Raw genomic sequence first — 17,886 nt, 5'->3', positions numbered from 1 at the left:
TAAGACAGTAGCGCGATATTAATATGCAGCAGCCTCTCCGGACTCTGGAATGGGGATTGCCAAACGTTATGTGGATTTTCTGGTGTAGTCTGTTTTGCCATGTGCTCTTGTGATATAATTCTGAGGAATGTTGTCTCATTTTTTAACTGCATTGCATTTGTGGTCTCTAAATGACAATAAACTGAATCTGAGAATGATTTCCTTGCCCTCATTACTACCTCTCTGGCATCATTTTCCAGTGGGCTGATATCTAACTTTTGGTGTCCTTTTTAATATTATTGGCTATTATTCTACCAGATGGATTCAACATTCTGCTCCTTAGATCTTATATAGTCTCTCACTATCATCCTGATCTCATCCTTAACTAAGAGCGCTACCCCACCTCCCTTACCTTCCTGCCCATCCTTCCGTAATACCTGATATCCTTGGATATTTAATTCCCAATGCTCTCCACCCTGCAACCACGTTTCTGTAATGGCCACTAAATCATACCCCCTTGTACCACAAGTTCACTGACCTTGTTTTGAATACTACGGGCGTTCAGATCAAGTGCCCTTACACTCACTGTGCTTTTAAAATCTAGTAACTGTTGTCGATTTGTGCTTGACTTTTGTGCACCCTACCCTTGCTTTTCTCTTTTTTAACTTCTGCGTTTATCTTTACCCACACTTTTCTCTTTTACTTTATCCATACTTCTCCAATCTGTTGAACCCACTCCCCTGCTATTTAGTTTAAAACTCTATCCATAGCCCTAGTTATGTGATTCACTAGGATCCAGGTCCCATCACGGTTCAGAAAGAGCCCATCCCACTGGTACAGTTCCCTCCTTCCCCAATACTGGTGCCAGTTTCCCATGAATTCAAACCCACTTCTCCCACACCAACCCTTGAGCCACACATTTAACTCTCTAAACTTCTTGACACTATGCCAATCTGCATGTGGCAGGGCAAGTAATCCAGAGATTACTACCTTTTTGGTTCTGCTTTTTAAATTAATCCCTAGCTGCTCAAATTTCCTCAGCAGAACCTCTTTCCTCATTCCACCTACATCGCTGATTCCCATGTGGACATGACAACTGGATCTTACCCCTCCCACAGCAAATTCCTCTGCAGGTCAGATAAGACGTCCCGAACCTGGGCACCAGGGAGTCAACACAGCCTTCAGGAAGCTCTATCCTCACGGCAGAGAACTCTTGTCTACTCGCCTGACTACACTGTCTCCAATTACCACTACATTTCTTTCTTCCCCCCTCTTGAATCGCTTGCTGAACCACAGTGCCACATTTCAGTTGCTCATCCTTCCTACAGCCCCCACTCTCATCCACTCAGGAGGCAAGTTCAAGGGCTGAGGCCACTCCAGCACTGTCTTTTGGATCCCACTACCTGTCTCACTCATTGCATGCACTCAGAAATCTTTCTACCATATATAGCATGTGAAACAGACAGTCCACGGCCTCCTCTTGTGCCAAGATGAGGCTACCCTCAGGGTGGAGGAGCAACACTTTGTATTCCATCTGGGCAGCCTCCAACATGATGGCATGAACATCGATTTCTCCCTCCAGTAAAATAAACTCCCCTCTCCTCTTTTCCTCTATTCCCTACTCTGACCTTTTACTTCTTCTCACCTCCCTATTACTTCCCCCTGGGGTTTCCTCCCCCCTCTCTCTTTCTCCTCTGGTCCACTCTCCTCTCCAATCAGATTCCTTCCTCTCCAGCCCTTGACCTTTCCCACCCACAAGGCTTCACCCATCACCTTCCAGCTACACCATCTTTTTATTCTGGCACCTTTCCCCTTCCGTTCCAGTCCCGGTGAAAGGTCTTGGCCCAAAACATTGAGTATTTATTCACTTCCATGGATGCTGCCTGACCTGCTGAGTTCCTCCAACATTGTGTGTGTGATGCTCTGGATTTCCAGCATCTGCAAGATTTCTCATGTTTATAAAACAATTTTTTCTCTGTACCTCATCACATGCGACATGAATAAACCAATCACCGATCGGTAAGAGGCGCAACACTAGAGAACCCTCCAGCCTGATGGCACCAACTTCAATTCCTCCGGTAACACTGGACAACAAAGATTTCACTTCCTGAATACTTTCGGGTGTATCATGTGGATCTTGGGCTGCTGATCATGAAAATCACCCTGAAATTTCCCTATCATGCACCAGTTTTTAAAAATCACATACATTTGTTTTTTCAATTCATAATTCAAGTCTATTAAAATGTTGCCCACAATGCAAGCTGAAACCACTAAATGCAACGTGTCACTAAAGATTCATTTTCTGCATTCCTATTTAGACTTCTCCCCTGCAAATCCTGGCACTGTCAGTGACGAGCACGGTGAAAGGTTTCACCGGGACATTGCGGTCATGGAGAAACGGTATCAGGGAAACTGGAATCCATCAATACTGGCTGATTATTGTTGGACACTTAAGTGAGAAGCCTCAGACACTGAGCACAAATGAAAATCATCAACAAAACATTTTTAGCTTGGTTGAACTCTTGATAAGCATCAGCACTGTTATGCAATTAAACACATTATATTTCATAAAAGTTAATTTCTTGTTTTTTTCCGAATTCCTACGTGATACAAGTAGTCTGGAATTATTTTTGTGTTCAGTTTCAAGCGGTTTTTCATAAACATAAAAAAATTTCAGAGGAAGCAACATTTTTGAAAAAATCTGTTGTCCAGTGTAATCAGTCTCCCCTTCTAACAGAGAGAAGGGGAAGTGTGATTAGTGTGATGCTTTACAGTGCCAACAATCGGGATTCAATGCCGCCACTGGCCAGACGGGGTTGTACGTCCTCCCAGTGATCACACAGGTTTCCTGCAGGTTCTCCATCTCCTCCCACATTCGCAGGTCAGGGGTAAGTTCTGGGAACGCTGTTGGTGCCAGAAGTGCAGTGACGCTTGTGGGCTGCCCCCAGCACATCCTCAGACTGTTGGTCATTGATGGAAATGATTTGTTTCACTGTATGCTTCAATGTTTTGAGGTGCAAATGACAAAAAGAGCTAATCTAATCTTCTCCGCTCTCCAATCTGGATCCTCTCTCACCTCTTCTCTTCTGCTCAGCTGCCTATCACCTCCCTCTGGTTTCCCTCCTCCTTCCCGTTCTCCCACTGTCCACTCTCCTCGATCAAATTCCTCCTCCTTACCCTCTTCCACCAATCCCCTCCCAGCTGCTCACTTCATCCCCCGCCTCACCCACCTTCTTTCTCACATGGTCTCAAGTAGTCCTTCCCTCCTCCCACCTCCTTAACGTGGCTTCCCTCCCTGTCCTGATGAAGTGTCTTCACCTGACAATTCAACTGTTTATTCCCCTCCATAGATGCTGTCTGATCACCTAAGTTCTGACCTTTGATTTCGAGCACCTGCAGAATCTCTTGTGCTTGCCAATGGAAGTCAGGCTTTTCCCACTAAGGTTGGGTGGGACTACAACCAGAGGTCATGGGTTAAGGACGAAAGGGGAAGAGTTTATGGGGAACATGAGAAGAAACTTCTTCACTCAGAGGGTGGTGAGAGTGTGGAACGAGCTGCCAGTGCAAGTGGTGCATGTGAGCTCCATTTCAACATTTAAGAGATGTTTGGATAGGTTCACAGATGGTAGGGCTATCGAGGGTTATTGTCGGGGTGCAGGTCAATGGCAGAAGGCAGTTTAAATGGTTCAGCACAGATTAAATGGGCCAAAGGATCTGTTTCAGTGCTATACTTTTCTATGACTAAGTCTTTCAATGAACAGCCTATTATGTTATTCATTTACCTCAATAAAACCCTGGCACTTGTTCCCAGAAACTAAGTGAAACATATACTGTACCCTCAGTAGCCATTTTATTAGCTACCTCCTGTACTGAATGTATGCTCATGGTCTTCTACAGCTGTAGCCCATCCACTTCAAATTTCAAACATTTGTGTGTTCACAGATGCTCTTCTGCACACCGCTATTTTAACACGTGGTTATTTGAGTTACCATCACCTTCCTGTCAGCTTGAACCAGTCTGACCATTCTCCTCTGACCTCTCTCACTAACAAGGCATTTTCACCCACAGAAATGCCACTCACTGGGTATCTTTTTTTATTTCTTGCACCATTCTCTGTAAACTCTAGAGACTCATGAGGTGCATGAAAATCCCAGGAAGTCAGCAGTTTCTGAGATCCTCAACCACCCCGTCAGGCACCAACAATCAATCCAAAGTTAGATAATTTTTTCCACATTTTAATGTTTGGTCGGAACAACAACTGAACCCCGTGACCATGTCTGCATGCTCTTATGCACCGAGATGCTGCCACATGATTGGCTGATTAGACATTTGCATTAATGAGCAGGTGTACAAATATACCTAGTAAGTGGCCACTAGGTGTACAGTGTGTTGCCATGGTGAACAACCCACTATCACAAGCAGGCCACCAATCATAGGGTGGTCTCAGCCAGGAAGAACAGACGCCACCCCAGCCCTACAGAACCCTTTCTCACCTGGCCTTCATGTTGCACTTGGGGCTGACGGTCACTTCACAAATGCCGTTCTGACAGTCCTTCCCCACCAGGCTGTGTGGGTGCGGCTTGTAGGGCTCATCTTTGGTGACCAGGGAGATGATCACCTTGACCTCACCTTGCCAATTCTGGATCTGGAGGGGGAGAAGAACACACCAATCACCAACGGCCCTCCTCAGAGCTGACCTCCCTCTCATTTGGCAAGATCCAACTCAAGCAGATGTACTGTCATGAAGTTTGTTGTTTTGTGGTAACAGTACATAAAAATAATAAATAAATCATAGTGTTGGAAATAACTTGGAAAATGTGTAGCTGGGGTGACATAGCTGCTTCGCCTGGTGAACTTCGTGCACTGTGGTCCGGAATCTTGGCTCCTAAACTATCAGGCTCTTGAACCAAAGGGGATAACTTTACTTGCCCCCTCACTGAAATGTTCCCATGATCAATGGACTCACATTCAAAGACTTTCCATCTCATGTTCTCAATATTTATTGCTTATTTATTATTATTGTTACTACTTTTTGTATTTGTACAGTTTGTTGTCTTCTGCACGCTGGCCAAAACCCTAGTTGGGCGGTTATTCACTGACTCTGTTATGGTTATTATTCTATAGATTTATTGATGCAACACAGAGTAGACACTGCCAGCCCAATGAGCCACATTACCCCAGCAGCCCCTAACCTAATTACAGTACAATTTACACTGAGCAGTTAACCAACCTAGTACATCTTTGGACTGTGGAAGGAAACCAAAGACCCTGGAGAAGACCCACGCCCTCCACAGGGAGAACGTACAGAGACTCCTAACAGAACGGCACTGGAATTGAATTCCGAGGCGCCCCAAGCTGTAATAACATTGTGCTAATTGCTACGTTACCATGGCACCCATTCTATGGATCTGCTGAGTATGCCCACAAGAAAATCAATCTCAGGGCTGAATATGGTGACATACATATCCTGTGATTATAAAATCACTTTGAATTTTGAGCTATTTACCAGGTGTATGCTAGTGCAGCAGTCACTATCATACTAGATTGACTGCTGGTCTCTTGTCATGCAGGTCTGTGGAGTTTCAACACTTAATGTCTCTGTAGGCTCAGCGATAATTACAATTTCCTGCTGCTGAATTGTCATTTGTTGAGAGAAATTTTGGTGAGTAACAATCAGGTGGGCATGATACCAAAAACTTTGACAAACTTCTATAGATGTGCAGTGGAGAGTGTATTGATTGGCTGCATCACATCCTACTATGGGAACACCAATGAAAAATCCTACAAAAAGTAGTGAATTCAGCCCAGTTCGTCACGGGTAAAGCCCTCCCAACCATTGAGCACATCAACACGAAAAGCTGTTGTAGGAAAACAGCATCCAGGCCGTGCTCTTTTCTCATTGCTGCCATCAGGTAGAAGGTACAAGAGCCTCAGACTCACTCCACCAGCTTCAAGAACAGTTACTACCCCTCAACCATCAGGCTCTTGAATAGAAGGGGATAACTACACTCAGTTGCCCCATCACTGAAATGTTCCTACAAGCAATGATCTCACTTTAAGGACTCTTTATCTCATAATCCTACTTTCTAGTTATTTATTAATATTTGCATTTGCACAGTTTGTTGTCTTCTGCACCCCGGTTGATCTTTCATTGATCCTGTTATCGTTACTTTTCTATAGATTTGCTGAGTATGCCCGCAGGAAAAATGAATCTTAGGGTTCTATACGGTGACATATATGTACTTTGATAATAAAATTTACTTTGAACTTGCTTTGTTTATGCATTCACTAATTTATTGTTCTTGTTTCTGTAGAGCAGGAGTTTCCATTTTTTATGCCATGGACCAATACCGTTAAACAAGGGGTCCATGGACCCCAGGTTGGGAACCTCTGCATAGTGTGATTGTGTGGAGAATGCTTCGTATCCCAAGTAATGTCCCCATCACTGGAAAAAGGCCACTGTGTACAGCAATCTCCTTCACTGTGATTTTGTATTGAGGGGATTGCAGCACCTTGCAATCGAACATGACTAATCCCGGAAGTTGCGTCACGGGGACCGAGGAGACCAGCGAAGACCGTACAAGTTACCAAGTACTGGCGGGAGTTGTGTTATTACGTGCGTGCATAAGAACTTCAGTTCCTGCTGGGCAGTGTGAGCAGTCCGCCTGGAAATGGAAGCCACGATGGCTGGTGGACTGCACCTGTTCAGCGTTGAACAGCAAGCTCGAGTGTAAATCCACGCCACGTTTGTCTTTATTAAGAACAAACATAACAAGAGCACTAGGGCTGGTCAACTCAGGTCACCGGGGTTAGAGGTCCTTGCGAGTCCGGTAATCGTTTGTGCGATCTGAACGCAGAGGCCTGGAAGTCAAACCTGGCAGGGTCAAAGGTCGAAGTCAGAGCACAGTGCGTTCAGAGGTAGAAGCCAAAAGGAATCACACTGGCCTGAGTCACTAGGATTAGGGGTCCCTGTGAGCCTAAGTCGAGGCCCGTAGGTCAATCCCACGATTGGCATCCTGGGACAAAGCCTGCGAGTCCAAGAATCCAGGGACAAGGACTGGAGGCCCAGGATTAGGGGTCCATGCATGTCTGAAAGTCAAGGCCCATAGGTCAAACCCACGACCGGTGTCCTGAGCTGAAGGCTGAAGTCTACATGTCTGACACTCCGGGGACAAAGACTGGATGCCCAGAGGCAGTCTGTCTGGTCGCGGGAAGAACGGGAGGGACGGGAAAGAGCCTGTGCCACGGCTGTTTTGCTTTTGCTGCGTGGGCTGCCCTATTGAATATTCTGAGTATGCCATGTTGGCGTTGGAATGCGTGACGACAAGACCAAGGAGCTGATTATCGACTTCAGGAGAAGAGAACCAGAGGCAGAGGGTTAGCAGCTTTAAATTCCTCAGTGTTAGTACTTGACAAGGCCAGCACACAAGTGCAATTACAAAGAAAGCACAGTAGCACTTCTAATTCCTTAGGAGTTTGCAAAGATTCGGCATGACATCTAAAACTTTGACAAGCCTCTACAGAAGTGGAAAATCCTACAAAAAAAAATAGTGAATGGGGCCTAGTCCATCACAGGTAAAGCCCTCCCAACCACTTAACACATCTACGTAAAATGCCATCGCAGGAAAACAGCATCTATCATCAGGAATCACAACCACCCAATGCACTCACTTTCAAAGACTCTTCATCTCATGTCCTCCATACATATTGCTCATTTATTATTATTTCTTTCTTTTTGTATTTGCTCAGTTCCTTGCTTTTTGCATACTGGTTGAAAAGCCAAGGTGGTGCAGTCTTTCATTGATTCTATTATGGTTCTTATTCTGCGGATTTACTGTGAATGCCCACAAAACGATTATGTATATGGTGATGTAATGTACTTTGATAATAAATTTACTTTGAAATTTGCACACTTGCGGGCTGCTGTCAGCACGCTCTTGGTTATTAATGCAAATGATGGATTTCACTGTATGTTTTGATGTGCGAATGATAAATAAACGAATCTGAAACCCACATTGTCTCATTTTCTGCTATTGGTCAATGGATAAATATTGGAAGGACAATGGAGATGAAACTTGTTCTTTAACATCCACGAGGAAACACGCAGGGGCTCAATGTAATGTGTCTTCCAAAAGAATGAATCAGTAGCAGTAGCACCCCCTCAGGACTCCCGTCTGTAACAGCTTGGACCAAACCCGCAAAACCTTGCCAACTTGGAAAGAATGAGACCTGTCCACTCCACCAAGGGTTTCAGTGGCATCCAACTCGGAAGTGATCGCAGGTTCAAAGGTCAGCAGTAAGAGTTTATACCTAAAACTGTTAAGATCGTGTTCTCAGGCAGTGACATTTCTGTGACTCGTCAACTTCTGGACACCTCCTCTCCTTAAGGACTCCAGAGGGTCCAGCAAAGATTCACACTGATCATTACACCGACTTAACATACGTCCGAGGGGCGTATTATGTAATCTTCAGAAGGATGAGGGTGGGGAGGGGCAAGATCTCATTGAAACAGACTGAATACTGAAAGTGTGGACATGGAGAGGATGCTTCCATTCATGGGAGAGTCTGAACCTCAGAATAAAAGGACATTCTTTTAGAACTGAGGATGAAGCTGTTGTCTCTCCTTTCACTGTATACGCAGCGACATCTGTCGCTCCTTTGCTAGTGAGAGAACGTGCCTGTGGGATGTTGAAATGTTAAAGTGAATAGTTACTTTTTGATGGACTGTAGACCATGGTCTCCCTTTGGGGCTTTGCTGTTGTTGGCATGGTGGGTGAAGGCTTCATACTAGAATAAGTGGGGGAGGGGGCGGGCTGGTACTGCATGTGCATGGGGGGGGTGGGACCTTTGGGATTCTTACATTTTTTCTGTTTTGCCCTCATTGAGGATGTCCGTGGAGAGTAAGAGTTCCAGGTTGTATACTTTATACATTATCTGATATTGAGTTGAACTATTGAGGAGGAATTTAGCCAGAAGGTGATGAATCTGTGGAATTCGTTACCACAGAAAGAATGGGGAATGGAGAAAGAGAGAACTGGGATGGGTGGGGTTATAATAACCACTGAGTTTGAGAAATCAAAGTTCATGCCATCAGGTTGGAATCCTGTTTCAAAGAAAAGCAGCTTTCTCTTGGTTCCCAGGGTCCAATATTGACCTCACAACCAACATGACTAAAACTCAATCTGATCAATTCTTTTGTTGAGATTTTGTGGGAGTTTACTCTGCACAACCTGGATACCACAGTTGCCACAACACATCAGTAACTGTGAAAGATGCTTCAGCAACTCTGGGAGAGGCACTGCAGAAACTCAGGAGTCACATTCTAACAATAAGCGAACACTGACAGGTGCGGCGGAAAAACCCCTCAAAAACTCCCTTGTTGTGCCACACCCAAACTGTGGGAATCCACCCAAGGCAATGCCTCAGACTCCCGAATAAAATCCCCTCCAAGTATTCCTCTCCAAATAAAAACTCCTCCCGCAAGAATTACTTCAGCGCTGAAGTCGGCTTTGACAAGAGTGCCTCTCCAGCGAGTACTGGGCGTGTCGGTTTTTCAGTGCAGTGGACGACCTGAAGTCCAAGCAATTTACACACCCGTGGTTGTGAGATGTTTAAAGATCTACTTTACTTGCTGCATATATATTGAAACATCGAAACACGCTGTGAGATGCATCACTTTGCGTCGACAACCAGAACAGTTCAAAGATGGCAGCCCGCAAGAGTCGCCACATTTCCAACGCCATCGTAGCATGTCCGTAACTTACTAAACCTCACGTGTTCACCTTTGGAACGTGGCAGGAGACTGGAGCACCCGGAGGAAACACGCATGAGGGTACAAGCTCCTTACAGACGGCAGTAGGCTGAAAGCTGCACAGCACTTCATGTTAACATATAACGGCTGGCTCAGTAGCACAAGGCTTTACAATGCAGGTGACCCTGGTTCAATTCCCACTGCTGCTTGCAGGGAGTTTGTACGTTCTCCTCGTGACTGCGTGGGCTTCCTCCCACAGTCCAAAGACGTACCAGTCAGTAGATTAATTGGTCACTGTGAACTGTCCCATCATTAGGATAGGGTTAAATTGGGGGTTGCCCTGCGGTGTGGCTCGGAGAGTGGGACAGGCCTATTTGTGCTGTACCACAATAAATAAACAGACATTTATACAAAAGAAAACCCCAGCTGTGCAGCAACAAGGGCTAGGTGCGTGGGAGGATTCCACTTGCCGCGTGGACGCACAGCTGAGGCGTAGCAGTGCTGCGGTCCCCTGATCTTACATCTAGCTCCATTATCCCTGTGGATTAACACAGGACGTTAATCCCTATGCTACCACTCTACCCACAACCCAAAGCCCATACTGCCAGATTATCACAGAATGAAACCCAACCACTCTGCTTAGTCTGGTGTGTACAAAACTCCAAGCTCACCGTTCAACCCTGTCAACTTGGAGGCATCGTGGATAGACAAAGATTTTTATTTATTTAGAGATACAGTGTGGAATTGACCCTTCCAGCCTTTCAAGCCAGGCCACCAGCAACCCACCAATTTACCCCTGGCCCAATCACGGGACAATTCATCATGGCCAACTGAACTACTAACCCGTACATCTTTGGACTGAAAGGAAACCCATATGGTCACGAGGGGAACGTACAAGCTCCTCACAGGTGAAATTGAACTCTGAAGTCTTGACACCTGCTACACTAGCTGCTATGCATGTCACCTCGGCGTGTCAGCTGGAACAGGGGCTCTGCTTCTGCGGGAAGATGGTTCATTCCACTGCGTGACCTGATAGAGGCCTATAAAACTACCAGGGGTACAGAAAGGGCATAAAGTCAGTCTTTTCCCCCAAAGGTGTGGGACAATAAAACAAGAGGGTCCAGAGTGAAGGTGAGGGGATAGAAATTCGACCGAGATCTGAGGTTTTTTTTTTGGTTTTTTTTATACACACACACACACGCACACACACACGCACGCACACACGCACGCACACACGCACGCACACACGCACGCACACACGCACGCACACACACACACACACACACACACACACACACACGCACAAGATTGGTGGGTATACGCAACGAGCTGCAAGAGGCAGGTATAAACACAACATTAAATGCTGTTGGACAGAAAGGATCTCATGTGGTGGCATCTATGTACTCTAATAAAATTTACTTTGAACTGGGACAGAGTAAAATGACTCAAAGTCCAGTCCTACGTTGCCATCGTTGGGAGTGGGTAAGGCAGACTGACAGGCTCTAGTGAAGCTGTAAAGGCTGGTACTGAATACAATGGATTACTGAAACATCGATGAACTCTAACCATACCACCGTCTTTGGATGAAGGAGATGGGAGGTAATCAATGGTCTATGCTCTATAGGCCCGAGAAGGAGAAGATAAATGCGGCAGACAAACATGCCCCTTATGCCCAAATCATCCACGGCAACCAAGATGTCTAATTTGCTAGGCCCATTTTGCTAATATCTGTCTAAAACCTTCCTCATGCATGTACTTCCACAAATAACCTTTTTTTAAAATTGTACCCCCCCTTTACCACTTCTGCCAACAGCTTGATCTACATACACACCACTTCCACATTCTGGTGTGGAAAAACCTGCTCCTTTAAACAGTAAACTGTGCACTCTCACTCTGAGAGGTGGAGACACATGGATTCTCACAGACAGATATCACAATCAGCATGGATGAGATGGCCTGAATCTCCTGTTTCTGTGCTGTATGATTCTACAAATCTCACAGAAATCCTACACTATTTTTTTCTGAGAATCCCTACAGATCTACTTCTGTAATTTTAATTTTTTTACTATTTATTGAGATACAGTGTGGAATAGGCCCTTCCAGCCCAACAACCTGCACCATCCAGCAATATCCAGATTTGTTCCTAGGCAAATGACAGGACAAGTTACAATGACAAATTAACCCATGAACCACAGTCTCTGAACTGTGGGAGGAAACCGGAGCACCCAGAGGAAACCCAGAGGTGCATGCAAATTTGATTTTAACAATTAAGAGAACTTTGGATAGGTACATGGATGGTCAGGATATTGGAAGGCTATTGTCCTGGTACAGGTCAATAGGAGAAGGCAGTTTAAATGGACTATAAGGGCCAAAATGCCCGTTTCTGTGCTGTACTTTTCTATGACTCTATGATTCAAATTGAGTAGTATATTCTTCTAAGGAGTTGTCTTTCTGTGAATCCTCAGGTGGCTGTAGATGTCAGTCGGAGATCCACATATTCTGACATAGGGTGGGCAGTGGTCAGGAGTCATCATCGTGATATGCCATGCTGTATGACATCATGATGTGCTGTGTCCTATACGGTGATCTCATGACCATGATTATTTTTGGCAAATTTTTCTACAGAAGTGGTTTGCTATTTCCTTATTCTGCACAGAGTCTTTACAAGATGGGTGATCCCAGCCATTATCAATACTCTGCCTGGTATCAGTGGTCACATAACCAGGATTGTGATTTGCACTGGCTGCTCAGACGACCATCCAACACCTGCTCCCGTGGCTTCACCTGATCCTGATCGGGGGCTAAGCAGGTGCTACACCTTGCCCAAGGGTGACCTGCAGGCTAGTGAGGGAAGGGGTGCCTTACACCTCCTTTGATAGAGACAATATCCAACCTGACACCCATAGTTTATCTATTGAGATACAACACAGAGTAGATCTTTTCAGCCCCTAGTTTGAGTTGCACAAACCAGCAATTCCTCAATTTAACCCGCACTTAATCACGGGACAATTTACAATGACCAATTCATCTTCCAACCAATACGTCTTCGGACTGTGGGAGGAAACGGGAGCACCTGGAGGAAACCCACGCAGTCACAGGGGAAAATGTCTAAGCTCCTCACAGGCAGCGACGAGAGTTGAACCTGGGTCACTGGTACTGTAAAGCGTTGTGCTAACTACTATGTTACAATGCCACCCCTGTATAGTGGCTATACAGTACAGAAACAGTCCGTTCAGCCCAACTCACCAATGTCTGGGTCTTTTCCCATCTAAATGCATCATAATAACCCTCAGTTCCATCTTCCCCACGCTCTTTTCCAGTTTATGGCGAGTACATCGAAACACAGTGAAATACTTCAGTTGCATTAACAACCCGAGGGTGTGCTGGGGGCATCTGCGAGTGTCACCATGCACTCCAGCGCCAACATAGCACTTGGCAGAACAGCGCAGAGCCCAACAAGCAACCACACTGTCCGCTTCAACCGGTCTCCTGCGGGAGCCAATCCCACGTTACTTTGATTGAAGTTTTCCCACACACATTGTGGCCCTTTTTCCACGATCATTGTACTGCGCCAGTGACGATGGTTCAATTCCTGCCGCTGGAGATCGGAAAAACACTGGCGGGTTGGCAGTTCAGTCAGCTCCATCATGGGCACGAGCCTCCCCCGCATCCGGGACATCTTCGAAAGGCAACGTCCGTCATTAAGGAGCCCCTCTCCCAGCACCCAGGTCATGCTTTGCTCTCAGTGTTACCATCAGGAAGGAGGTACAGAAATCTGAAGACACACACTCCACGATTCAGGAACAGCTTCCTCCCCTCTGCCGTCCGATTTCTGAATGACCATTGAACCCATGAGCACTACCTCACTATTGTTCCCCTCTCTTTCTGCACGATTACTTTTTTAAATATATACTTATTGTAATTTATAATTTTTATTACTATGTACAGCTGCTGTGAAACAATAAATTTCATGATGTACGTCAGTGATATTAAACGAGATTCTGAGTTTGTGCTTTTTCCATGTAACCGTGTAGGTTTGCGCTGTTTCCACCCACATTCCAAGGGCACGAGTCAGGGCTCGTGAGTTGTGGGCAAACTGCGTCGGCGAGGGAAGCAGCTTCCCTCGGCACGTCCCCGGACCGTGTTGGTCGTTGACACATTTCACTATGTGACAATGCCTAATCTCACAAGCCTCTTCTGCAATCAAGAGATTGAAATATTAAAAATTAGCTTTAGTTGTGAGATTACATCAAAACACGTAGTGAAATTTGTCACTTGTGTCAATGATCAAGACCGACCGATGAAGCGTGAGAGTCACCTGCTTCCAAAGCCAGTATAATGTACCTAACAACTTAGCAACACTCTGTCTTTGGAACAAGGAGTGAAACTGGAGCACCTAGAGGAAATGCAAACGGTGGAATGGGATCAAGGTAGGGTTAGCATAAATAAGGTGATTAGAGCCGGGGGTGGTAATGGGGACACACTCCCACTACCTATTAAGTGCTCCCAAAGGCGTACATCACAAATAGCTTCTGACAACCATCCAGCTCCTAGCCTTCACGTGTGGCTGAGCTACTAAACCTGGTGGAACCATTTGTACTGACAGGATAGGGGGCAAAGATGGGTTACTGGAGCCTTCAAACAGTCCCTTTGGGCAGATAGGCTCGTTAGCCATGGTTGGCAGCCATCTAGAAGAGGGAAAACTCTGATCTCGAACTTGCAGTTAAACCCACTCATGGGGAAGGCTTTGGGAAGGAATCCCGAGGGAAATACCTGGAGTTGGGGGTCTCTGAGGTAACCCTACATTGACTGGCAATGCCTGTATCGGATTCTGTCATCCCTTTGGGCTCATCAGCTGCGTAGAGAGGGGGAGCCTGCTACACGGGTAATAGCTTGCTCTCCATATCCTACTGCCCTGGCCGGTATGTCACATAGACAGCTGGCACGTAACAGCCATGGACTGTCTGATCTTTCATTGATCCTGTTATAGTTACTATTCTATAGATTTGCTAAGTATGCCCAAAGAAAAATGAATCTCAGGGTTGTATGTGGTGACATATGTACTCAGATAATAAATTTGTTTTGAACTTTGACCCTAACCAACAGGGGACCTCTGAGAGAGTGTAAATAAGAAGACGATGGTCGGCATTGACTCAGTATGTCTCTCTTGTGTACGTCTCTGTGACTCTGGTCACAGGAAGAATACAAACTCCTTAAAGGACGTTACGAAGGCTTCTGGAATGCTTGCTTGTATTAGTCGAGGCATTGAGTTCAAAAGTCAAGAGGTTATGCTTCAACTTTATAAAACTCTAGTTAGGCCAGATCTGGAGTATTGTACAGGGTTCTGGCTGCTCTGCTATAGGAAGGATGTTGAGGTTTACCAGGATGCTGTCTGCTTTAGATGGCACATGAGGCTGGATAAACTCGTTGTTTTCTCTGGAGCGGCAGAGGCTGAGGGGAGATCTGATAGAGATTCTGAAAAGCAGATCGAGTGGACGGAGAGCATCTGTTTCCCAGAGTGAAATGTCCAATACCAGAGGACAAGCATTGATGGTTCAAGGGGGATGTGAGGGGTAAGTTTTTCACTCAGAGAGCAGTGGATGCCTGGAATGTGCTGCCTGGTACGGTGGTAGAGGCAAATACATTAGAGGCTTTTAAGAGACGTTTGGATAGGCACATGGATGTGAGGAAGATGGAGGGAGATGGACATGGTGTAGGGAGGAGGGATTAGTGTTTGGGTGTTTTTGATTTGCCTTTTAGTTGGTATAGCATAACATTGTGGGCTGAATGGCCTGTTCCTGTGCCATACGGTTCTATAATTACTAATGACATAATGAATTGAATGAACCTCTTACAGAAAATTAAATTCCAATTGCTGATCGCTGGTGCCGGAAAGTGTCATGCTAACTGCTACACTACCATGGTCTCAGCTGAAAATGTCAATAGTTTGTTCATTTCCATTGCTGCTGCTCGACCTGCTGAGTTCCTCATGCGTTTTGTGCTAGTTACTAATATGGCTTCCGGTTGTGGCCCCGATTCCTTTACAGCACGAGCGAGCTTCTTTTGAATCCCACCGATGTCTGTACAAAGCCTTAGAGTTGTAAACTCAGCTATCTCCGTCATTGGAAGTAGCCTCTCCACCCCCCAAGGCGTCTTCAAAGAGCGATGCCTCAAAAAAAAAGACAAAGTGGCATCCAACATTAAGAACCCCCACCACCCAGGACATGCCCTCTTCTCATTACTACCATCAGGGAGCCTGAAGCCACACTCTCAACATTTTTGCAACAGTGTTTTCCCCTCCAAGACCTTAGTTAGCCTTTGTTAAAATCCTTTCCCTCTAGTTTTATTTCAATGGCTTTCTGTACCAGGTGGCCCCAAAAGTCACTGGCACAGCACTGCAGCTTCCTGTGGCCATTGTGAATTCAGTGTTCTGTTACCACCCGACCTCTCTAGGTGCACCTCCTGTGCTCCTTGATGCACGTTTCCACTGTGCACCCCATCTGGCCGGTATATACAGCTGCCCATTCTTAAGGAATCCTGTAAATGTCAGCTGACTCGAGACCCAGGTCAACTTTGACCTGCGTAAGCCGTGATCTGAGTTTTCCTTATCGGTTTGTGGATGGTATAAATCTGGTATTTCTTTAGGATCCTAATAATTCTTCCAGAAACCGTGGAAGAATAGAGAAGACAAGCTAGCGGAAAAGAAATTCAACAAAGATGAAGGTCTCACTCTAAGTAAGACCTGGAATTCGATTGTAAGCAAGGTGGGAGACTGGAAACCTGATTGGATGAGGTCTAACCAATCAGGGGTTTAAATACCACCAGACTAGGCATGCCCAGGCAACATCCCTGAAGAAGACGGCATAGACTGTCATCGAAAAAAATCAGTTATTATTGATACCTGTGTCCATCTGAAAGCCCGAGAAGAGTTTACTTGTAAGAAGGAGAGGTTTACATTGATGCTCAGGATTTTAAAAAAAGTGGTGAGTGTTTGTACCAGGGTACCAGGACCCTCCCCTCCACCCCACAGCACTCACCTGGACGGTGGGAAGGGTCTTGTTGAGTTCTGTTGTACTCTCTCCGGGAATGCTCCCTGCCGATCGGCCCTCACACTCATAGCGGAACCTCATTCCCCGCTGCTTCGGTTGCTCTGTGATGATCAGCTTGGGCTCCTCCCCCTCAGGCAAGCCCCCCGGGCCCTGCAGGGACAGGCACCTGGAAGCAGGCCGTGAGGAGGTCGAGCTCCTGGTCGGCCTCCCTGTCGCTCTGTGCTTGGCCTCTGACGAGGCGGCCCCGCTCCTGGCCGCCGACGGTGGGGTCCCCGTGGCCCTGCCGCCCAGCTGGGCGGTCCGGGCGGCCCTAGGGGCCAGCCGAGGCGAGCCTGTGCCCCGGGCGACCAGCTGAGGCCCGTCCACACTCATCAGGAGATTGGCGGGACCCCACCCAGGCACAGCGTCCATCAGCTGGTTGCGGATCTCTCCGATCTGTGCGTTGCTATAGTCGCACGGCAGTGTGGTCGGAAACTCCCTCTCCTCCTCCAGGTCCTTCAGGATAAACTCATTTAAGATATTCAGATCTGGAAGGGGAAGAGAAAGAGCTGCATTTAGCTCAGCCAGACTGAGGGTTTGCATGGTTTTGTAGTTGATTATGACCGTTGTGGGCACACTATGCTGGGTGCTGTCAGAATGTAGGCTGCCCCCAACACACTCTTGAGTGCGCTGGTCATAAGTGGAAATGGCACATTTCTAAAATTTTAATGTCTTATTTATTTTTTGAGGTACAGTGTGGAACAGGCCCTTCTGGCCCCATGAGTATCGCTGCCCAGCAATCCCCCGAGTTAACCCTAGCCCAATCATGGGATAATTTGCAATGACCAAGTAGAACGACTTTGGACCGTGGGAGGAAACCGGAGCACCTGGAGGAAACCCAAGCGGTCACGGGGAGAACGTACAAACTCCTTAAAGGCAGCGGCAGGAATTGAACACGGGTCCCTGGTACAGCAAAGCGCTGTACTACGACACCATCCCGCCCCATGTGCACGTGTTAATTACATGAATCCGAATACCTGGCCCGAACACCTTGAGTGAAAGAAAACTGACCTGTATTTATAAAGTCAAACCCTGCCAGTCTCCGGGCGAGGGACTGGGGGTTGCAGG

General features: G+C 46.4%; 1 protein-coding gene across 4 annotated transcripts in view; it reads right to left on the bottom strand.

Moving 5' to 3' along the window:
* LOC140737405 (transcription factor RelB-like) overlaps nt 1-17,886 on the bottom strand; it is an 87,235-nt gene that overhangs the window by 25,773 nt on the left and 43,576 nt on the right. For all 4 annotated transcript variants that reach the window (XM_073063891.1, XM_073063892.1, XM_073063894.1 and 1 more), the window contains 2 exons: nt 16,768-17,306; nt 4,473-4,624 (listed from right to left, as the gene is read on the bottom strand). In XM_073063891.1, the coding sequence (XP_072919992.1) occupies nt 4,473-4,624; nt 16,768-17,306 (691 nt within the window). The remainder of the gene's footprint in view (nt 1-4,472; nt 4,625-16,767; nt 17,307-17,886) is intronic.

Source organism: Hemitrygon akajei, chromosome 12, assembly GCF_048418815.1.
Source record: "Hemitrygon akajei chromosome 12, sHemAka1.3, whole genome shotgun sequence".
Classification (NCBI taxonomy): domain Eukaryota; kingdom Metazoa; phylum Chordata; class Chondrichthyes; order Myliobatiformes; family Dasyatidae; genus Hemitrygon; species Hemitrygon akajei.
The sequence above is the reverse complement of the archived record's forward strand: the minus strand, read 5'-3'. Positions and strand labels throughout refer to the sequence as shown.